This window comes from Nothoprocta perdicaria, unplaced genomic scaffold, assembly GCF_003342845.1.
Source record: "Nothoprocta perdicaria isolate Ctin4 unplaced genomic scaffold, notPer1 scaffold_106, whole genome shotgun sequence".
NCBI classification, from domain to species: Eukaryota; Metazoa; Chordata; class Aves; order Tinamiformes; family Tinamidae; genus Nothoprocta; species Nothoprocta perdicaria.
The window spans coordinates 1,844,514-1,868,662 of NW_020454161.1; the positions used below are offsets into that span (position 1 = coordinate 1,844,514).

Consider the following 24,149-nt stretch of genomic DNA (forward strand, 5'->3'; position numbering starts at 1 on the left):
CTGGTTGTGTGTGTGCACGTGTATGTTTTTGCTTTAGGTTTTGTGGGTTTTTTTTTTTTTTAGTGTTTTAACATCTACCTCTGGCCTATTTGAAATCTAGCATGAACCCAAAGTGTTGTGATACCTTACAACTGCAATATCTCACAACACTGTCTGGAGACACATGAATTGGAATTGGGATGCAGTATCTCACAATATTCTCTGGAGACACATGAATTGGAGACAAATGAATTAGTAACATGCAACTCTCAGATCAAGCCACCTTCCATCTCTTTTCAAACTGGAACTGAAAGGAGTCAAAACTGATTATCCTAAAAATGGTTGCAGTCATTTCATTGTTTATCTTACTTTGTGGCTTGATCCCACAGCTTCCTTGAAGAAAAAAATAGGGAAGGGTCATGTGGAAAAAAAAAAGACATCTCAGAATGGAATGTGTTAGGAGGCTGACCCAGTATATGGGTAAAATAAGTAGGCAACAAATTGTGTTAACTGCTTGGATGCAGGTGGGCTGTACATATCTGAGTGACAGTACACAYTGCTACATGTACTACTCATTCTGGACTTATTTGAATCTTGGGAGAAATCTCCACAAAAGGAGGCATTAGTTAAAATGGTAATTTAATCTAAACCCAGAAAAAAAAATGAGAGAATAAAAGGGAAGTAAATTAAGCATGTGGCAACTCCTCAACAAGTGAAAGGTTTAAGAGAGGAAGATGTACAACAAGGAGAAAAGAGAGAGCAGGATAAAAGGGACATGAAGACCCTTTTCGTGGCAACCCAGGTCAGTGGAGGGAGAGTTGAGGGAGAGTTGAGAGTGCAAGAGAGGAAACTTGGAGGATGCCAGGGTTCAATACTTAATGAATAGGTGAGATTCATGAGGGCTGATATTGTTAACACCGTTTTGCTTGTCCTAACATCAATGTTTTGCTCAGGAGAGGTTTGAATTTCTCTTTCCCTCTGCTCCATCTGGTTATGCACAGGTCTGAAAGGTCCCTGCTCCTCTGCCTGTTACTGAGACAGAAGTCCGTATTCATCTCCTCTTTATTTCATACAGGGAAGTGAAAATACCTGTTCCTTTCAGCTATTTAGTATCTTCTGCATACTCCATCTCCTCTGTCCTCTTGTACTCAGCTAAGCAAAGAGATGTCCCATGTAGTCAAATTTCTGATGTCTCTTTGACTTGAATGGAGTTTTAGTCATTCTGTCTGTACCTCTCTGCCTGTCTCTGAACATAGGACTGAAACTACAGGAAGAGAGGCATTGCAGAAAGCAAACACTGGATGCTCTTTATTCCCTTACCAGTGGTAAGTTATTGCATATTCCTTCTATGTCAGGAGTGGAGGGAAAGCATCCTCAGTGCGTAGTAGCCACCACCCTAGAATAACGGTGCTAGGGGCAGGGAATGCAAATACCCATCAGGAGGAATGGACAGTTTCAGGACTGTTAAGCTGGCTGTTTTTTTTTTTTTTTTAAGATGTAATTCTCCTATATCCTCTAAACTACATGCGTTTGGGTAGATTTCTTTGATATCCAGGTGTTTACAGAGCACATTTTKTTAAAGAACAAAATGTGGCAGCATTTAATCCAGCGTAATGCACATACAGCTCTTGGGAAAAACATTCCCCAGACCATATTAAACCAAACTAAAGCACAATCAAGACAAAGCAAGAAACCTCAGTCATTTCTTAAGATTCCTTTTGCACAGATCCAGGAAAACAAATGCTGTTCTTGCAGAGAATCCAAGGATTTATCCTAGCTAGTGTTATACTTTGGGGAAACCTTGCTGAAGCCAGAATTTTGACAAAATACATTCCAAGAAAAGGCAGAAGTCTAACATTTGGCAGACTGAAGTGATGAATCCCCCTTCCTGCTTCCTCAGAAAGACTGGTTAAAAAGAGGTGCCAGATACACCAAGGATTTGGGATGTTCAGTGTAAYAGTAACAGGAGCAAGAGTGGCTCTTCATGACCGACCTGCTTTAGGTGACATACAATTCAGAACTTTCCCATTGCAACAGAAAAATAAAGTCAGAGATCTTAGTTATTATGAACGATCTTAGTATGATCTTAGTATGAAAAATGTAGTATAAATTAATACGGAAATGATCTTGTATGTTGGAGATGCACAAAAATATTTACTTTAAAATTAGTAAAAACTTTTAAGCAGAATCAAGAAAAGACAATTTTTTTGAAAGTATCTGGTATCAAAACCAAATATAAGTGTAAAGAATTGAGAACCATGCACACTTCAAGGGCACTAACATTTAAATTCTTCTTTTTAAGATAACATAACAATCAAGATACTTTTCTCTTTCTGTGCCACCCAATATTTATSCACAATTATTTCCCCTTTTCCTTAGGCTATCAGACATATACATACAAACATATATTCATATAGATATATCTATACATATTACATATATGTATATGTATACACACATATRTATCTGTACGTATTCATATATGGGGGAAAAAAAAAAGAAGTTTGATTTTTGTAGCTTTCAAAGGCAGAGCTTAGCATGAAGTCTGTTGTTCACAGATCAGCTCCTGCTCTTGCTAATGTCAAAGGGAACATATCTGGTGTCAGTGTGTAGGTGTGATTTGTCTTATACAGCCTTAAGACGTGAAGACTGGAAATGAAGCTGTAGAGAAGTGTTCTGCTACAGTTGTTCCTAAGCTATGCCCAGCTGTTCTTCCTCTTGTTCCCAAAAGTTATTGCTCCCTWAAACACACGGGCACAATAACATGTATAGTGTCTCTGTTGGAAATGTAAAACAGAGAGATAGATAGACAGATAGTCAGACCAAGAGATTGATTGATTTGTTCTCTTGGACATTTCTACTTCATTAATTTTTTAGATCCAGAACATCCAAGGACAATGGCAGAGGACAGAGAAGCAGAAAAGAACAGGGTAAGGACAAGTGACAGACAACAAAGATGACTGGAAAGAAGCAGGGAAAGAGACTTGGCCCAGCTGCAGCCACAACTGCCTGCCTACAGCCTGGATACAGCCCCCTACATTCCTTCCCTGCCCCCAAATGCCCATATCAAACATAATAAAGTTAAGCCAAGAAGAACACCAAACATTTAGAGAATCAAACTACTGTAAAACTGGAAAAGTCTTTCCACACCACTTTTCTCATTCCTAAACAGTTAAAGGAATGTATAGACATACTAGAGAATGATTATATACGGGCTCTGCAAAAGCAGGGCCATTGTTATCCCCACAGCTAGAGCTAATTAGGCATTGCTAGGAGAGAGCCCTGGAACCACTTTTGTTGATTTGCCCCTTTATGGCCGGACTCAGTGTGGCCAATCTCATTTAGGGATGGAGAACAAGAGCCAGGCTAGCAGGGGAGGATCATTCCACCTCAGCTCCTCCTTCTCTCAACAAGAGGGGGAGACACAAAATGAAGCTTGTGGTGTTTTCAGGCAGTGATTACTTTGCCCTCTAGGCATATAGCTGTGAAGGAGTCTTCAACAGAGCAAGTTCCACGGCAAACAGAATGAGAGTGAGGAAAGAAATGGACAATCATTCAGGAAACCCACTAAAGCATTGCAACTGGATATTCCAGTAGGTTTCAGGGGATGATGTATTTAAGCCTGGCTTTTTAGATGGACAGTTTCCTTTAAAATCTCTATTTTAATGTCCAGAGAAAAACAACAACAAGAAAAAAAAGGAAGTTTGCTTTTCTCATGCTTTTCTGTTCTTAAGATTCAGGACAGTGGAAGCTGCAGCTGTATAACTTGAAGGAGGGAGCTCAAAGCAAATGTTACCAAACCAACATTAACAGTATTCAAGAGCAAGGAAAATGGATGAGCAAAGACAGAGATGGAAGATAACAACCTATCAATAATTGTTCCTACTACTAGAATATTCATGAATGGTTTATACTCTATAAATTTCAAGTATAATTCTACTAACTGTGTAAGTCAATAAGATCCTACTACTGAGACCCATTACTTCAAGATTTCATTCATAACCTGCACAACTGGTTAGGTCAAGGAAAAAGCAACAAAAATAGTCAAAAACACATTGTAGACACTAGCATTTTTTTCACATATGCATTGAGAAAAACATCATTATCTAGTTAATTTCCAGCAGGCAACCTCAAAAAAGAGGAATAGGAGATGGGGTTTGGAAAATAAGAGAAGTTATCTTACAGGACAGTTGATGGAAAAGAGGTATAATGGAGACATGAAAAAGGCTGTTTGTAAATGAGTGGCACAAATAGTGGTCAAGGTTATAATTGCAGGCTTTTTGTACATCTATATGAATTCAGGATGAATCCTTAAGAAACATTGTTTTCTAATGTGTATATTTTTCAAGCAAACGTTTTTTTTTTTTTCAGACAACATCAGTTCTCACTTTCTTGTCATATTTGTTGTCCTATTTGTAATTTAAATAAGGGCAAAGACAGTGTTCTGCCAGTGTCATACATTCTTTGAAAGGTTCCAACTCAACATCTGTTGCCCCTCTTAAATCCATCAGCTGAATTATTGGCTGAGGTTCAATAGGAGTTTGTTCAATTAACCCATCAGCTAGCAATTCCCAATTGGTGACTTTAATGTGCATTGTGGATCAAAAGCTCAAAATCCTTTTCTGATCTGAGAGAACAGGGAGAGGAAGGGAAGGTGAAACATGCTAATGTTAAAGCTAAATATTTCAGCTGTGAGTAGTCAAACTTTCGCACTGTGAATACTAATATTTCACAATTATTACAGTATTATATGTAACTAGAGGAAGCTTAAAGCTATAAAAGCATGCTAATATATCAGCCAATTAGTTGACATCCACAATTAATTTTCGTCTCTGTCACCTAGTTAGGATTGAATGTGTTTGGTATGTACTTGAACCCTCATGTGATTCTTGATTGCACTGTAGAATATGATCAAAAGGTTCTGTATGAATGTGAACAATTGTGTTGCCTGCTGTTCTTGATGGCAAATTACTTAAATTTACCTAAAAGATACTCTACAAGAGAACCTGTTCAAAGTAAAGTCACAGCAAGCAGATTATCATTTCCATGCAGGGTATTCATGTTATTTCCTGTTGAAAGCCTTAAAAAAATAATAATAATGCCAAGAGAAAAGAGGATAAGTTAACAATTACTATGATGGTATGACCATGCTTTCAATTGCCAGTGAGTGGCAAAAGTCATAAGCCTCTAATAAACAATATGAACTCCCTTCAGCTAATGCTGATCAGCCTATGAGAGCAGTGAGGTAATTTCATTATTAGCATAACATACTATAAATGCTTAGAGATTGGCTGAATTCTGCTCACCAATCTCACCTGATCTCACAAAGTATTTTATCCCAGCCCTGCTAACTTTCATGAAGACTTAGGTCTGCAAGTACAAGCACAGGAATTATTTCAAGCATTTGCCAAACTTGCTCTGATGTGGTGAAAAAAGCTTCATCTTGATTGCTGAAGGCAGTCTGATGAGGTGACATGAAAAAATATACTATGGAAGATAAAAAATACTGTAAAATACTATAATTTTTAGTCAATTAGCTCTCTACTAATTCTCCCAGTTTTCTTAATGAATAAAATCACCTGTGCCTACAAAGTATCCTGTGAACACAATGTTAACATTATATTAGTCTCCTGAACTGGACTGTGTTCACAGCAAAACTTTTATCCTTGACATGACTGAATACAGACCTGAACTGATAAATATAACTTTTAATAATCTTTGCTGATAATAGAAAATAAGCTAGTGATTCTCATTTAGTTTCACACTGAGATTTCCTTTCCTGTGTCAGGATTTGTGAGGGACAACTTTCTGTCTAGCTGAGAGCTCTCAGTTGGCAATCCAAAAAGAGAAAGATGTCTACATATGCTCTTTTGAGCATATCTGCTGAAAACTCTCAGGACCATCTCATCGTCTTCAGATAAAACCACTCAGCTTATCTGAGTCACCCAAGGAATTGGATGGGATCAGTCTATTCTATTCYTTATTTTATTGTTGGGCTGAAATAAGCTTCTTTTCAGAAACATCTCTCTCAGGGTGAGGCCAGATGATGTTACCCAAAAATGATTCAGTTTGAGTACTATGGACTAGCAAAGAAATGGAAGACACAAAATTCCTTATTCTCATTCTCCTCTCTTCTCTATACTTAGAAGGAAAGTCAGTGTATGTGGTAGTCCAGGACTGCACTGCACACAGTAAGTCCTTTACTGTGTCTAAATGGAAAGTAGATTGAGTAAGGATATGTTTATTCAACAAAATAAAGGAAGCGTTATTCTTTTGCTCTTTTTCTCCTGAGACAGAGCAATGCTAAAAAATTCTTACACAATAGCTCTGCCTGAGATTTAGTCTATTAAAAAGAAAAAGGCTTTCCACACAGGAAATTAGAAGAATAAACAAGATTTAAGTAYGAAATAGTCATTTGTTACCATTTTGTATAGTTAAATAATAGGAACATAAGTAATGTTGTATTGGGTTAGACCCATTGTCCATYTAGGCCACTTTGATTCTCAGAGACAAGTATTGAGTCTAGTAGCCCATTCCCCTTTTATTTCTTCAGCATCCATATCTGTTGCACTAGGAAAGTRACTAATTCATAAGTTTCTTTTTATGGGCATATTGCTCGTTAAATTGTCTTTTTGAACCTATTGATACTGACTGCTTCTACCACCTCCTGTGTGAGCTATTTTCAGATCAAGGATTACCATGTAGTGAAAAATAAAATTGTATGTGAAAATGAAAAACTCTCAGATTGGAAATGTCCTGGGGCTTTTTTCTTCTCTTTTAGCAAAAATTATCTGTCCTTTTAGAAATGATGTGCCCAAAGATTCCAATGAATCAGTTACCTTCTGTTGGCTGATAACAGATTCATCTGGCGAAAAAGACGGGCAAGAAAGTATGACAGTCCCGAAACCTTTTTAGYGATTTTATTCCTCTGAGCCCTACACTAACTTCTGTTACATGTGTCTGCAACAGTTCCATATACACTTAATATTATGCTTTATGAATTTATGATTTGGGAATTTTAATATGGCTCTTGCATATGGCTCATTCTGCATATACAAGAGCTCAGAAGTGTACTTTCAGGAGCCTTCTTTCAACTTTTTGTGGTTCAGAAGAATATGTAAAATTTATTTAAGGAGCACCATTTCCCATAAGAAGAGGCTTGCGAAGCACACAAATTACACCTGGAACTAGAATGAGATGAAGTGAGACAAAGCCAAACCTGATTGAGTGATTGCTGATATCATCTTGGAAGTAGCAAAGCAAACACTAGGAGTGCAGAGTAGCTCATCATTTGTCCAGTAGAATATGTCTAAAGCTTGGAGAATCCCCGGGCCAATATATATTTGTCAAGCTAAGGAAGCAATGCCAGCCAGGAAGCTATAGGAGGAGAGTTAGCAATGGCTGTGGAGAGGTTAAGTGGATCCATTCATTTTACAAAATTAAGTAGAGTATAAAATGAAATCTACTGTTTTCACTTAGTAGATTTGTGCTTCACTCAGTCTGTTCCATTTAGGTGCTACAGTTACTGGTTCTTCAAGTGCTTGGTGCTCCACACAGAAACCTTCACAACCTTATTGCAGACACCAACTGTACCTCTGCCCTATGAGGTAAATTAGGGCTGGAGTTTCAGATCAGAGTTTCAGCTTTAACTCTCAATTTCCTGGCTTTTGGTGGGTTTAAGGCAGATCCTTAATGTTACTTTAATGTAGAGRGGTTTTTGTGTGTGTGTGTGTGTGGTTTAATATTTCTAAGAGCAGTAAATTATTTCCAGCATATGTAAAAAAGACAAATATCTTCTGTGGTTAGTGACCACAAAGCAAAACAAGAAACAGAAATACTCAAGAGTAGGGTTCTTGAGAAAAGSTTATAGAGCTTTAAACTTCCCTTTTAATGTTACACATAGAAGAAGAAAGTTCAGTATACAGTGGATGATTAATAGTATATGAAGCATGGTAGCACGTAAACACAACCTATGTCCATCATCTTTGCATATCAGTACAAAAAGATTTTTGCCTGCTGTTAGTGATATGTGTAAACATTTTGAAACAATGTCCCACTCCCTTTTATACTCCCCATAAAAATGAACTGCTGAGTAATAAATGTATCCCAACTTGTGAGAAGTCATCCCACACTAGCAAGTGATGAAGAAAATGCTGTGTCGAAAATGGTTTGTTTCCACCAGTAATTGATTATTCTTACTTAGCCTTTCCCATGGAAGGAAAAGAGAGGTGAGCTGATCCCTGAAATTGCAGTAGAAATGTTGCTAAAGTTGAGTGAACAGAACTTGTAAAGGGCTGACTGATATTATGAGATAAAATCCGTAAAGCTTAAGAATTCACAGTCTGTGAAGCTGAACAGTATCTAGCTTCATTAACCCAAACAGGTCTCCTTTGGTTATTACTTTTGTTACTGGGCCTGAAAGCAGTGGTTATAACCCATGTGGAACCGATGTCCATGCACTAGGACTAGTGGATCCTGCAGCCTTYGTGTGCCCTGTGTTGCCTATTCTGTCACCCCACACAAAGCCAGCAGGTCATTTCTCTGCAGGTCTCTAAAGTCAGCAAGTTGACTGAASACAGGTGAACTTGAGAAACTTCTTGCCCATATTTCTAAGCCAGGCTCCTGTGATGAAAAGAAACRTTCGTTGGTTCTTCATTGCCCCAAGGAAGAGCTTATTTTGCTTAAGTGTGAATATTTGAGTAAGAAAAGTAAATGTTGAGAAAACAAAACTGTTTTCAAGAGGCAAAATTTTCGGTCAGTACTGACAGCCAGATATATTGAGTATTGTTTTTACCAGCTTTCTTCTCAGCACCATTTTTAAAATCTGATTGCATCATTCACAGAATAGATTTCCAAAAGAAATTGTTTGCTTTTAGCTTGGGAAAGAAAGGCTTTCTGCTTGTGTAGCTTACCTTTTCAGATCCCTATAGGGACCAAATCAGACTACCATTAAACAGTGAGATAGGAAATYTGTTCTTTTTTTATCATCACATTTTCAAGGTAGCTCCTGGGAAAGAACAGGAAAGGATGTTAATAGCTCAGTTAAGTCTTCAAGTGCAGGTCTGTAGGATCTTCATTCTATGCAGGCACTTTACCAGAAAGTAGACAAGGTGTTAACGTGGAGGAAGAGGCTGATTCCACTTTTCTCTCATGTATTATACTGGTGTTGGTTACAAGGAAGACATTTTGTGTATAAGAACTCATAATCCTTCTCATCATAATGCAGCTATTCTTGGTCCTAGTAGTAGTGAATGAAAGATCTAAAGCAGGAAAAAAAAAAAAAAGTATGGCGTCTCAAATAAGCACCAGCTAATATCTCAGCTACAACCTTTAAAAGGGTTTTCCTGTTAAAACAGCTGTGAGATCTATAATCTGCATTGGAAAAGGTAAATTCAGCACAGTTGATGAGGTTGCAAAATGTCCAGTCTAGAAAGTTATACAAATATTACTTCATTGAATTATTGAGGATTTCCCAAAAGAAATGACTAATTTAATTAAAAAGTAATGGTTAATTTAAAATTAATTTTGTGGACAATTAGGTGCAATGTTGCAAACTGAATCATACTGCCCATACYCTTCTTCTCTTGGAAAGAAGTTAAAGAGATTACGGTCTCCCCTGCTACATCACAATTTGCAAAAAATTATTCACTTCATGCAATGACTGGAAGACATATTATTACTGGCAGCATGTGGTAAAAAATTCTCTCTACAAATCACATTCTACTTTGTGAATCCTTTTTCTTCAGTTACACTGGAAACACATTCTGCCTTGCCAAAAGCTTGCCACTGCTTGTAGATATTAATACTTCTTAAAAAAATAAAAAATACTGCAGGCAGTTCTGGGACCTCTGCTCCCAGTAACTGCTTACTCCATTAACATCTCCATTAGCCACCGTGGGACAAAATATCACAACTTTTAGAGGAAAAATATATTTCCTAATGCTAATTTGATATTAATATAGAATTATGTAGTTTGCTTGGATTCTTTAATTCAAGTTAATTAAATTAAAAGCAAATACGCGGAATGGTACAAACACACTCTTTTCCATGCTCTGCTGTGAATTTTTATTAAACCTGCCTGGTTTAAATCATCTTCATGTAGTACAGCAATGGGAATATAGCCAGTACTTTAGGTGTAAATGTATTCTATAGAGAGAAAATGTATGCAGTCAAAATATATGGTATATATAATGTTATACTTTAGAATATATAATGAAGTACTTCGTACTTGGATAACATCTTCCATCTGAGATACTCAGAATATTTAATTCTGATTAATTATATCATTAATTATTATATTAATTATATCATTAATATTTAATGAAGTAAGCCATCCTGTAATATAGTTGTATTGTTAATCCCTAAGAACTTGTTCATGTTTTGCAGGTAATCTATGTTACAGCTTTAAATTATACTTGAACTGCCTGATTTTCCTGACTGCTGTGAGTGTAGGCTTTCTATTTTTTCTGCCCTTATAGGGCAYAGGACATGCATAACCGTATGGTACATTAAAATGATGATATTGGCATTCATTTTGGATGCCTGTATTACTTGATAATGGCCAATCTGTGTATGAGTGAGGTAAGGGATCACAAATTAACGCCAATAAATCCTCTAAATTGTACTCTATCATGAGGCGAATTCAGGATAGGGGAAAGGGAGGGAGTAATGGTGCATGTAAAAAAAAAAAAAAGAGTTTATTTTTCATCTTTAAGAGACTAACAAAGCCCTATAAAGCCAAAGTTAGTAACAAGTTAGTAGCCAATGTCTTTTCCAGATAGACATCACAGTTTGAATATCTGCTATTCAGGATCTGCCAATACTAGAAGCAAATGTTGTRTTTGGATGAAAATTGGAAAACTATGGTTTTCACTGCCACTTGAACTTAAATCTAGCTGTACTCCAGGATTATTTTTCAGAACTATGCTTTATGTGCTGTTCTATGTTGGGATGGAAAAAAAAAAAAGAAGAAAATGAATAGAGAGATTTATTATATACGTACAGTCAGGAATAAGTTGGCCTACAAAAGAAAAAAAAAAAAAAAAAAAAGAGAGACTAGTGTCCAGAGTGCTTGCAAGATCAGCAAAGGAGGTTAAGAATAAATAAGTGTTTGAAAGAAGAAATGTGTTGAGATTAGATAGACTAGTATGTGATTTATATGTTTATTATTTTAGGTGACTTATATTGTTATTCTTCTGTTCAAGTGTGATGGCATGGATGTGTGACTTTATTTCAGATATGTGTCATCAGAAAGAGTGATCTCACATATGAAACTGTCACTGTCTAAAACTGGTATAATGGCAAGTTTTTCATGACCAACATGACAGTATCAGCAGACTTCTGACTGTTATATGTCCATGTCCTACATATAGCAGATTGAATTTACTTTTAACTAATGTCTATTAGAATATGCTAAAATAACTCACTAACAGCCTAATTCATTGCTGTTGGATGAGAAATCAAGAGAAGAACTCCCCATCAGATGGAAAATCCTTCTTCTTGACATTTCTAATAATTGATACACTGAAGCTATTTTTAACTTCAGCTTTGGGGATTTCTATTCAGTCTCTTCAGAAGATGTTTGGGATTTTTTTGCTCTCTTCCCATACCCATATATGCAAAGGGAGATAACTCATTTCAGACAGCAAGAATCTTATCAATACAAATACTCTTTTTCCTGTTGACTTTACAAAGAAATGATAAACACATGTTTTTTTCCTGCATATAGAAGTTCAGCACCAAGCTATYATTACAGGGTAAACCCTTCCTGGTTGCTTACCTGTCTAAATGTTAATTTTAAAAGATATGTCAGGATTAATTACAAATCAAGTGGCTTATGCTSCCTTTTGGGGGGCACACTCTCTTGATCAGCAAATATGAAAGAATATTGTTGAGTTTCCTCCCGATACCAATACACAGTATCACATTTTTGGTCTTGTAAGTGCTCCCATATGTTTCAGAAATAATTAAATTTTTATTGACTTTTTGGCCTTGCTCCTAAAGATGAATATCCTTCAGATGCTAAACATCTGATAGTTTTGAAGTTTGGGGAAGTTTCTTTTCATTCCATGGAAAATATGCATGCAGCAGGACAAAAGCACTCTTAAGTCTTTCGATATGGTTGGCCAACACTGGGCATGAGAGAGAGGCAAGATTGCCTTTCTTTAAAAGAAAAGAGTGTCAAACTTCCAATGTTAGATATATTTACTTTCCTTTTGCCCCATAGTTAGGGTTCGGAGCATGCAGATCAGTTCTGCACAAACCAACAAAAAGCAGGTTTGGTCCATTTATCATCTACAAAAACCAGATAAACTTACTCAATGAAAAGATGTGGGTATAAGTAAAGCATTATTTTCCCCTCCACATTAACCTTACACAAAGATGAAAAAATTCATTGGAAAATTTTTAGATAATTACTGACAACCATGCACTTCTCTATATACAGACTTCTGATTAGGTGCTTAGGAAAAAAATTTTTTAAAGTAGATACTTTCTCTTCCTTCCCTCTTTCCTTTTGCTTCCTCTCTCTTTCTCACTTTCTCTCTTTTTTTTTTTTTTTTTTTTTTTTTGTCTTTATTGCCTTTTCTCTCTCTCTTTTCTCCCTCTCTCTGTTTGTTTGCTGTTTCAATTTCATGTGGAATAATTCAATGAAGCCATGAAGAATCACAAACACATCAGCCTTCCTGGATCACAGTGACATTCCAGAGGGAAAATGGTCAGATGCCAACTGCTACTGCAATGATAACCTGCATGGGCACATTCTTCTTCTCACCTAATCTTAGTTAGTTGGTTTTACTGGTACATCCACTTTGGGAGGAAAAAAATAATTTCATAGGGAAAACTCTTGCTGTCTCTTTGAGACAGTAAATACATGAGTCTACCTGCCAAGAAATGCAAAGAAGAAGCAACCACATAGTGAATTTTGATCCATTTTTGGTTTTATTTCCTGCTGTTCATGAGAATCAGGAATGCAGACTGGGCTCCACCATCCACTGAGAAACATGTGTTAGAAAGGTTTCCACTACTTCTTTGGATAACACCCATCCCATTCCACTATTATTGGATACTCTTTTTGTGCTCTGTGGGCTATTGATGGTTTATCTGAAAGTCATCTCTGGCAAGAAAATCCCAAGCCTGGGAGGCTAGCACCTTACCATTTACCATGGTAAATGGTGTGCCTTGATTCCATGTGTCCTCCCGTGTTTCACAGTCTCAAATTCTCATTCCCTAATTGTCTTTTATCGAGAGATAACTCTTGCATTAAAACAATTATTTATATTAAAAGGATTTCCACATCCAGAGACTCAGGATGACATTGCTGGCCATATGATAAACTGGGCAGAGAAAKGTTGAAAGTCAGACCTAAGTGCAGGATAAAAACCTAAAGAAATGATTCAGAAGCAAGAGGCAGAAGTATATCCTGCAACCTTCACAGGGACAGGATAGATTCAGCATGTATCCATGAATTGCCTGATGCTGGAGGGAGGCAGAAACTATTGCAGAAACTATGGTAGAAACCATGAAACCATTTTCAGATTTTAAGAAACGACTGCTTGCAGGGCTTGTGTCCCCATCTGATTACCCCAGAGCAACTACTTTAAAGACCAGGCACAAACTCACCCTGGCTCTTGCAAGCACATTTTCTGCAAGGTGAAAACTTTGGCATCTGGAAGTGTCAGAAAGGAGCCTTTTGCCATAAATCACACCAAAAAGCACTCAMTTTGGACAAGCACCTTGAGACCCCCCTAAACTCTGGTATCAWAGAGCAGCCCCTACAGCTGTAAAGTCCTCTAATACACCAACTGTGGCATTAGTAGTGTTGAACGGAGGGACAGTGTCTGCCACCCCAGAGAGCCACAAATGGCAGGTGATGTACATAGAGCTGCAACAGCTCCTGGCTCCACTCAGAGAAATAACTTCTGTCTCTATTTGCTCAGCTTTCAGCACTTTTTTGTAATAGTATCTCTGCACTTGGGATAGCCAAAGGTGGTCATGAACTTCTCCATCTCTCTCTCTCTGTCTCTTTTTTTTTATTTCTTCTCCTAAGGAAATGGCTTCATAAATAAAGCAAACCCTCATAAAGCAAGGGGCAAAATCTACTTCAGTGAGACATCTCAGAGGCAGCAAGAATGGATGACACTTTCCAAAAGATGGGGACAGGAAACTGCTGCTCGCTTGCTCGTAGAGACTCTGGCCAGCTCACTTCTCCTAGTGATTTATGGAGCCCTTTGATCAGAAATGAGTTTTAATTGCCTGAACCGCAGAATCTGACACGTGCTTCATCAAATCAAAATGCAGCCTCTTCCCCACACCCTGTTCTTCTCATCTTTGGATTCAAGCGTTGCAGGATTTTAGGAACCCACCCAGTCCCTACATTCATCTTTAAAGCTAGCTTGAACTATCAACTGTCTGTTTGACAGAGGAAAAGGTGGAAAAAAAATCCCTCTCTGCCTAGAATACCCATGGGGTTCCACCATCCCTACAATGCCAAGTTTCAAGAAGTGACGAGGGAAGGGGCAGGCAGTCTGGGGAAAGAGAACATCCCAGGGTCCCCTGTGGGCAGTGGGAAATGAGAAAAGGGGAACGGGAAGCGGAGAACAGGGAGCCTGCACAGGGCCTGGCCGGAGCCAAGGAGCATGGGTGTCACATTACGGCAGAAGAAAGGAGAGTGTCAGGCACTGTCAAGTATTAATAGGACCATTTTTCCCCATTAAGCCCTGCCTTTGAGCAAAGACTTTTCTTTCATGTTATCCCCCCACCAACACTCCAGCAGAACTCCTGAAACCCAGGAATTTTCCAAATCAAAGGCATAATCTTTGTCCTCCTGTCCTTTCCCTCAGCTCTGCCACACGCACTATATCCCAAACTGCTTTTACTGTCATTATCCCCAGCACAGATGCCTGTTTAAATTCTTGATTCAAGCCGGAGGACATTTAATAGCTGACTGGATTAAATATTGCAGACTCCAGCCTCGAATGTCTTTGAAAATACAGGTCGAGGACTATGCCTAAATTCTCTGGATGAAAACTGATCTATGATATATGTTTTAAGTTCAGATCTGAGGATGGAGGGAGGTGGGGGAAGGGAGCCTGCTCTGGATCTGGTTTATATTGGTGTAAAAGCCTTGAAGTTGAAAGGTGTTCCAGGATGCTTGGAGAAAGAGAAGAGAAGAGAAGAGAAGAGAAGAGAAGAGAAGAGAAGAGAAGAGAAGAGAAGAGAAGAGAAGAGAAGAGAAGAGAAGAGAAGAGAAGAGNAGAGAAGAGAAGAGAAGAGAAGAGAAGAGAAGAGAAGAGAAGAGAAGAGAAGAGAAGAGAAGAGAAGAGAAGAGAAGAGAAGAGAAGAGAAGAGACTGTTTAATTAGCTGACCTTTCTATGTGGGAAAAAGGATATAGTAATTAAATATGAAACAAAGCAAAGCTCTTCGAAAGTGCTGAGACTCATGGAGGAATTAGCCGTCTGTTTGAAATTAACACTAATTTGGCTCCTACATCAACAGCTCCTCCGTAGACAGCATCTCACTCACTCGCTAAACATGTTTGATAGCTCCGGGGTTCAGGAGYGAGGGGGTGTGTGTATTTGCGTCTCTGTGTTCAGCACATGTACACTTCATGTGCACCTTTTCGAGCATCGAAAAATTTACCTTTATTTTATTTTGTTTTTATTTTTTTTTTCGAATTTTCTGGACAAAAAGCAAAAAGCATTCTCCCATATTTTTTTTCTATTAGATGGAATGTTTCAAGTCAAATTGAAGCTTGCYGAAAGGTGTGGTGTCAACTGAGTAACTTGAGTGCATCCTATGTACAATTGATGAATTAAAAAAATAAAAGCTTCAAAAAGCTTCACAGTCTTTTATTTCAAAACGTTGTATTTTCATTCACTTTAAACTTTTTATAAGATTATGTGATAGAGACGCAAAGACAATATATCTAGATTAAGAATCCCAAGAGGTTTTTAGAATGAGGCTATAGATTATGGCCAGCAACTTTACCTATTTAGGTGCATTATCTACGCCYGTACTTCTTAAAACTGATGTACTCAGTGGCAGACTTTGAAAATGTTTGAGTTAAAAAATAAATAAACAAATAAATCTGTACATCGAAGTTCAGCAAGAACTTTTCTATTATTTAATAGGAAAAAAAAAAAAAAAAAAACTTCCACGACAATCCAAAAATCATAGTATATAGGTCAAATTGTAGCTAATCACCCATCTGCAGAACTGCCATAGCAGAAATGCCCTAGCAGAAATAAGTAGCGCGTGTTTGCAGCTCATCCAAGCGCTTGGTGAATAAAACGCRTAGGATGGGGGGCAGGTGTTTGCAGAGGGCACAAGCCCCCCAGACTCCCCCCAGCTCCTTCTCCTGCACGTCCCTCAGCGCAGCCCGGCGGCTCCCAGGGGTGGCCACCCGTCCCGCTACCTGCAGGCGAGCGGGTCGGTGACAACCACGGGCGCCGCCGGTGCAGCGAGGGCTCTGGGTCTGAAGTTTAAAGCCCGGGGATCTGCTGGAGAAGAGCAACACGGAACGAATACGCGAGCCAGCAGCACCCGGCACTGAAGGGTTTGCAGCTGGCGCGGGGCTGGCAGTGCTCTCTGGAGATGCCAAGCTGAGGACAGCTTCTAATTTCCTGAGGAGATGTCGCCTTCTGCCCTGCTCCGCTCCGCGCTGCTCCGCGCTGCGGCGGCCGCTGCTCCGCCCGCCTCCGCCGCGCGCCGCGGGGCTCGGGGCTGGCAGCGCGGATCTGTCCCGCGCCCATAGCAGCCTCTGCCCACCTTCAAAAAGAAGGCAATTGATTAGTCTCAGCTTCTCCTCCCAACAGAGATCCGATACTTTACTTAGGATCAAACGGTCCCGGCTAAAGGAAAGAAAGCCGGCGACGGAAAAGAAAAAAAAAAAATATTAAAAAAGAAATGGGGAAAGGAAGAAAAGGAAAAGAAAAGAGAGGAGAATAAAGAAATAGGAGAAGGAATGAATGAATGAATGAAAGAAAAAAAAGAAGGAAAGTAACGGAAGGAAAGATAGAAAGAAAAAAAAAAAAAGAAAGAGTAATAGAGGAATAAAAGGAGTGAAGGGAAGATAAAAAATAGAAGAAATAGAAAGAAGACAAGAAATCAAGTAAGCAAGCAAGAAAGAAATGGAAGCGAGAAAGGAACGAAAGGAGGAAAGAAGAAATAAAAAGAAGAAAGGAAAGGAAGGAAAGAAGAAAAGGAAGGTAGGAATGCAGTTACTTTGGTTCTGCAAACTCGAAGAAGCTAGTAGACATCGAACATCTGCGTTTCCTTTGCAACAAACATATAAATAAAAATGAATATTTAACTAGAAACTGGCTATTGTATATACATGTATATACACACAGATATAAAATGGCAGGAATGATTTACGTTTGATTTTCTGCGAGCCTTTCCTTTCTCAGTATTTACAAGGCGGGGCTCCATTTGCAAGTTGTACATCTGTTCGCTTCACGTGACATTTTCATAAAAGCTCCAACATCTGGTCAAAATAAACCTCCTTCAGGTACCTGCTTAACTGTTCACATGTCAAAATCTCTTGCTCTCTGAAGCTCCCYTTTCCCCCGTGGCTGCCACGCTGCGGATCGCTCGTTTCGCGGCCGCTCGTTTCAGGGCTTTGCTTCGTCTAAAGCAGGATGAAGCAGCCCTGAACACAAGCGGGCATTCCCGAGCCTTCTTGGGAGCATCCTTCCTAACTCCCACTTCCAAGTTCGCCCTGGAGTAGGAAGACACAACTCCCCGTCTCATCGCAATATATTTTTTGTCGGGATTTTTGCATGGCAGCAAACGGGATTTGCAGCCCTTTCCGCCAAGCAAACCCTCATTCGTGCTCACGCTGACATTTTTCATCAACTCTGGTAAAGYTCCCAAGGTCAGAGGAAGATCTTTTAGTCGTTTAAAACTGAATTCTTTATCATTCTGACTATTATTAATTGCTGCTATTATCATTTCAGTATTATCATTGCAGCTGCGTTGGTTTTAGGGTGGTTCGCCTGGATTATTTTGAAGTGAAATGCATTATCTTTCGTGCAGAGCATAAGAAAAGTTTCTTAGAGTTGCTGCAGATTTGATACTAACCCTTAATAAAAATAACGGCGAAGAGCCTGCAAAGATACGAACGATACCTAAATGATAGGGACTCGAGAGTGCCTAAACCGGCGAGGAGACAGAGAAGGAGAATCTTCCCAGGAGAAGGGAAAGATTTCCCTTCGATCAGATTTTTTTTTTCCTCGTTTTAGGCTTTATTTTGGATTTTTTCGGCGGATGTTATCATCATCATTATGTCTCCGGAGCTTTGTTGTTCCTGTTCTGTAAAACCTCTCTAAGCCTCCCACAGTCCTGATCATTCGGTCCTTATAAATGGCAGGCTGTTTGCTTTTAAAAAAGAAAAGGGGGACTTTCGTACAAGTGATTTTAACCTGCTCCACCTTCAAGTGACCTGCCAAATGCTCCTTCTTATTTTATAGACATCTGGGAATTCCATACATGCCTTAAACTCCAATTACACACCTTCTTCAAAGGACACGTGCTTTGATTTGCCAAGTGGACTGAAGTCGAGAGAAGCTGGTGCAGAAGTTAATGTAAAATACATCCTGTGCCATGTTTACTGAGGACAGGTTACGCTGTTCAGCAAATAAAACAAGCCCTGGTTGGACGGGGAGTTGCGTGTCTCTTTTTATTTTGTATTTTCGGCCTTGAGCACCCCGGTCCCCTCCATGGCGCTGATTAGACCCGCCGCCACAGCCGCTCTCCCCTCCCCAAGGATGCTAATTTATGGCCGAGCGCTCCCTTTCTCCACCGGCCGCTGCGGCGGGGGCAGGTGAAGGGAAGGGGAGCGCCAGGAGCGAGGTCGGGCGCGGAGGTTGCGCGCCCTTCGCTCCGCGCCGCTCCGCGGGCGCGCTCGGCGCGTCCCGGCAGGTGCTCGCTCCGCAGGTGACCCGCGCCGCGTCTTCTGCGACATTTGTCGTGCCGTGCCCCCTCCCCCGCGCGTTTGTTTGTTTTGTTTGAAATTACAGATGCAGGGAAAACCGCCTGACATCATGGGAGCGGGAGCAGCGCGCACTTTGAAGAGCTCCTGGGCAGCACTTCAAGTGAAATCATACGCCGGCGAGGAACCCGATACGGGCCCGGGGAAAGCAGCGGGGCGGCCGCTGCCAAACCCAGGAATGCGCCGGGACCCGAGGCCGGCGCCCCCCGCCCGCCGCAGCGCAGGAGGCACCGCGGCCTCCGCGCCCGCGCCGCGCTGCGCGGGACCCCGCGGCGACACGGGCGCCCGGGGCTCTTCTGCTCTCTGTGGGCAAACGGGACACGCTGGTGCTTCGGGGAAAGGAGCGAAAGCAGCGCYGGCTCCCAAGGGTTGGGGCACGCTCAGGAAATCCTGATCACAAGGGTGTTTAAAATTCCCCGAAGGCAAATTAATATACATTTTTGTTGTTGTTGTTGTTGTTCTACTGTATGCCTGACTGTGACTTAATCGCTTTTGGCTCAAGCCTTAGGAGCTCTAGGTCTCTGCAATCCCATCTTCCAAGTCAGGCACGGTTACGTTGGGATTTCAAATCCAGGGTTATCTCCTCTTTATGTTTTGCTGCTGGTGGTGGTTTTTGTTTGTTTGTTTTTGATCTTGATTTTTTTTTCAATGAAGCAAAGGCAACGCTCTGCAGTCATTGGAAAAAGGCCCCGGCATCCGGGTGTTCAGCGGTGCCCGAGGGAGACTCAGAGGCCCAAAGGCAACGTGAGGGGACCCGAGGGCAGTGTGAGCGCTATGGACAGAAATTGAGGATTTCTCCCCTCTTCGTGTGCTCCACCTCACAGCAAGCATACCACAAGCAAGGCGCAAGACCGCTCGCTTGCTACAACGGCGTCTATCAGGCTTAAAACCTTCAAAGCGGAACAGCTCGGGATTTCTCAGCCCKTTTCTAAGGGCAAGTAGAACTTAGTCCGCCTTTTTTACAGTGTRCTTGATATTCCTCTTTTATATTTCACAGATATCCCTGTCCATATAACATACTTTCCCCTTAGCACAGAGCAGCTCATCTCCTCATCCCTTCCCGATCTCCTCTCTTTTAAATCTGGGACTGTTTTTCCTCCCCCTTTCTTTCTCTCTCTCCCTTTCTTTCTCTTTTTTTTTTTTTTTTTTTTTTTTTTTTTCCTAGTGGAGTTTCTTACACTAAAGGGAGCAAACAAATCCACCCCTCGACCCCCAAGGTCCCCCAAGTGTCCCTTCCACGCCCTGGGCCTTCTCCCCACGACCTCGCTTTTCCTGTAGCCCCATCACAGTCACACTTTACCTTCTCCTCGGGGGCCGGTCCCACCGCAGCTGCCTTTTCCGAGAGGTGCGGGGCCCCGCAGGGGGATGTGGGGAGCACAGCAGGACCCCGGCARTCGGGAGCCGCTTCATCCTCCCCGCCGGGCCGGGGGGCCGCGACCACCGGAGCCCTCATCCAATTTCCAAGCGCTCGCTAATCCGTTGGTGCAAACAAGGACTGCGAGCTCTCTACTGTAAACATTGCGCAGCGGCCTAAAATATGCATGATATTAAATTCATAGTGCTGTTATGTCAGCAATCGGCGGTAATATGTGGGTAAGGAAACAGAAACGTTCAGCCAAGAGAGGCGACTCAACCTGGGCTAAGCAAACAGCCTCTGTTTTGGATAAACACCCATCCTATTTACCCTCRACACTGGATGCATCCCCGCGGTAGCGTCCCTGGCAGAGTGGGGCACTCTGCTGACATCGCAGGGCTCTGCGCCTCCGCGCACCCTCCGCAGCCGCGCAGCGACCGGAGGCACCAGGCAGCGCATCCTGGGGCCCCGAGCGGCCGCGGAGCGCTGCGGGATGAGCAAGTGACAGCGGAGGCGGGAAGGCGGAATCAGCTGCCCGGTTGCTTTTTTTTTTTTTTTTTTTTTTTTTTTTTTTTTTTTTTTTTTTTTTTGGCTTTAGCACCTTCCACTTTCACCTTCCTTCCGAGCTCTCAAATCTGCAGATTTGCTCTCATTTACATCTCTACATCTGTTTTTTTTTTTTTTTTTGCCACATCCTAGGAACCCTGGAAAATATATATATATATAGAGAGAGAGAGAGGCAGAATGCCTCTACGTGTAGAAAAGGAAAAGGCCAGTTAGCAGATTCTTTCGTGCTTTGAACAACTCAAATTTGATCTCTAGTCTGTATTATATAAAACCCTAGAGAGCAGAACAGCTAAACATCACTTCCACCGGAAAACCCTGCTCGCTGGACACTCCCCTGTTTCAGCTTGACTTTTTCTCCTCTTTGCCCGTGGATATACTCTTAAAATAATGATAATGATGATGATGATAATAATAATAACAATGCCTCTTCCTAAAGTATACCAGCAAAAACGCCTGGCCCAGGGGCCGGKGAATGGGCCCTTCTCCTGCTGCACATTTCGGGGCAAGCAGCCCGCCGCAGCTTGAACATCTTCTTTGCACGGAGTACCGCGTTATGATGAGAGGAGAGTTTGCACGGAGCAACGTTATGATGAGARAAGGGAGAGAAAGAGAAAGAGGAGATATACCTTGCCCCAAATTCAGCGAGCWTCAGTGAGGAATAATAAAGCTGTCTCTATAAATAACATGCCTGTGTCTGTCAGTAGCTAGTTTATTTGCGTTTTTCGCCTGGTTTGTTTATACTAGTGCCCCCTCTCTCTTGGGTGTCTTTACAGCTCAAAAAGCAGGTATTCATCTCCAGCTCCAACCCTGAGTTTTCAGAAAGAAGCTTTAAGGTCATTAAAATTTCAAACATATTTATTTATTGCAGAAAAATAATATACAATGATATTTACAAAACAATCATAAAAATAGGAATGCATTTAGACACCGGATCTATTTGCATTTTAACATGGGTCATCAATAAATAAATAAAATGTTTTTTTTTTTCTCAGAGGAAAAAATAATAATAATAAAAAAGTTAGGAACCGGGTAGATTTCTATATAACAGTTTGAGCCCAGCTTATTCCCCCCTTAAAAAAATCATTTCTACGGGGATGTTTTTTGATTGGTTGGTTGGTTGGTTGGTTTCATTCAAGAATGAAGAAAGTCCACAATAATGTATTTCCTTTCCTTTCATCAGTGGCTCATAAGCACGACCTCTTGGGAATGCATGCAAAAAGGCAAATTAAAAAAAATAATAAAAAAGTTAAATTCCAACATTCTTCGTCAAAATAAAAAAAAAATCGAACGGTTCAGACTTCTATCAGAATGCAGAGATGTGTGGATTGTACAGACGCCCAAAGGGTAGTCAYTGTCCAGAGCCCTTGTCTCTTTCCTTAAGTGCTCCCCACGCCCTGCTTTGAATTTGGATAAAGCTCTTCCAATTTCCAAGAAATCCTTGGTGTATATATATATTTTAGACAAGAACCAAAAATGGTATCCAACTTCAGAGTCTCTAGATTGTCCAGTTTCTCCTTCTGTGGGAACAATGTCATCTGCAAAAACCCAGAGAGGGCGGAAAGCTCGTTACTGGCATGAAAGACAGGTCTGCATCCCTCTCTCTTGCATATACCGTGCGTATATCCCGCATATAGATGCCTATGCCGTGCACGAACGGGAGAGGCGGCGGGTGCCTGTGTCGTGCGTGCGGCCAAGCCCCGCAACACCCCCGCGCAGCCAGCCCGCCGAGTGGGAACCGCGGGAAAGGGGCTGCCGGCGCCGTAGGAAACGCACAGCGGGAAAGGCGCCACGAACGAGGATTCACTTCAAAATACGAGCAGCGCCGGGAATGACCCCAGTGCCGGCGGCTCCGGCCCCGAGTGCCGCGGGGCGCCCGCAGCGCAGCCGGCCGGGCCTGCGGCCCGGGGCTGCCTCACGGACAGGCCCCGCACGATAGGCAGGGCCCTCCCCGCTCCCACCCGTCTCGCGTGCCAGGCAACGCGTGGCCGCCCCACGGCGCTCCCTCCCCGCCCGTTTCTGGGCACCCCGCCTTACCTAGGGCTCCTGCCGGGGGGATGCGGGGGGGACACGCCGCCTGCTAGTGGGATGCGGACATGGACCAGGCGCCCTCCATTCTCCACACTGAGAATGCGTAACTGAGCCGCTCGTGGGCCACATAGCTGCAGCTTGCCATCTTGGAGTCCAGCTCGTCACTCTGTAGGACCTGGTAGAGGAAGTCGATGTACCTGGCCGCCAGCTTGAGGGTCTGGATCTTGCTGAGCTTGTCCGAGGGCAGAGTGGGGATGATCTTGCGCAGGGCGGCGAAGGCTTCGTTCAGCGACTGCGTGCGCTGCCGCTCCCGCACGTTGGCCATGACCCGCTGAGTCTGCAGCTCCTCGTAGGACTGGGGGCTGCCGCCGCCGCTGCTGCTGCCGCCGCCCCCGCCGCCCGCGCCCGCCCCGCACTTCTTGCCCCGCTTGCCTTGGGCCGGGCTGCAGGGCTCGTCCGCGGCCCCGACGGCGCCGCCGGCGCTGCGGCGGCTGGAGCGCCGCTTGCGGCCCCCTCTCTTGTTATGGGGCAGCTGCTGCCGGTCCGGTTCCTCTTCGCTGTTGCTCAGGCTGTCGTCGGCGGGGGAGACTGGCGAGTTTGACTCGTCCTGCTGCATCATCTCTGGGGGGAGACACAAGAAGCGGGCCGGGAGGGGGGGGAGGGCAGGGAGAAGAGGGGGGCACCTAACCCGCCAGCTCCCCCTTGGTCGGCTGCTTCGCTGGCCTGCGAGAAGGAGGAGGAGGAGGAGAGAGGGCGGGAGGGAGGACCTCACTTCGGGGGGAGGGGGGATGGCATCGAGATCCAAGAGGGGAAAAAAAAGCCAGCCAAAAAAAAAAAAAAAAAAAAAAATCCCTCCCGATCCCTCCTTGGAGCCCCTTCGAGGTGTCTGGGATTGGGAGAAAGTTGAAGACTTGGAGGTTCTTATAGCTCCTGCTGGCGGAAAGTTTGGGGGCAGCAGTGTCATTGGCCTGACGTGGAGAGGAGGGACTTTTGCTGAGTTTTATAGGAAAGTTTCCGCTTCCCTCCCTCCACGCCCTCCTCCGATTATATTTTTTTCAAGTCATTCACAAGCGATCTGGCCTCCCGCTCCGCACACACACGCACATCCTCCCCCAGCCCCTTTCTGCTTTCCCCTCTCCGCACTTTCTTTTTGGGGAAGCCCCGCCCGGGGCTCCGCTTCGGGACAGATTGAGGAGGGGGGATCCGGTGTCGCGMATCCTGCGCGCAGC

At 42.4% G+C, this 24,149-nt stretch overlaps 1 protein-coding gene across 1 annotated transcript; it reads right to left on the reverse strand.

The window, feature by feature from the left end:
• Positions 1–22,969: 22,969 nt before the first annotated feature.
• On the reverse strand, positions 22,970–23,884 carry TWIST1 (twist family bHLH transcription factor 1). The gene has a single exon (XM_026045016.1). It carries the CDS (start codon positions 23,882–23,884, stop codon positions 22,970–22,972), a length of 915 nt encoding a protein of 304 aa, XP_025900801.1.
• Between the last annotated feature and the right edge of the window lie 265 nt (positions 23,885–24,149).

Bases quoted from the DNA above. Each gene is read 5' to 3' on its own strand.
- TWIST1 (XM_026045016.1), bottom strand. From the start codon at position 23,884: ATGACACTGCTGCCCCCAAACTTTCCGCCAGCAGGAGCTATAAGAACC.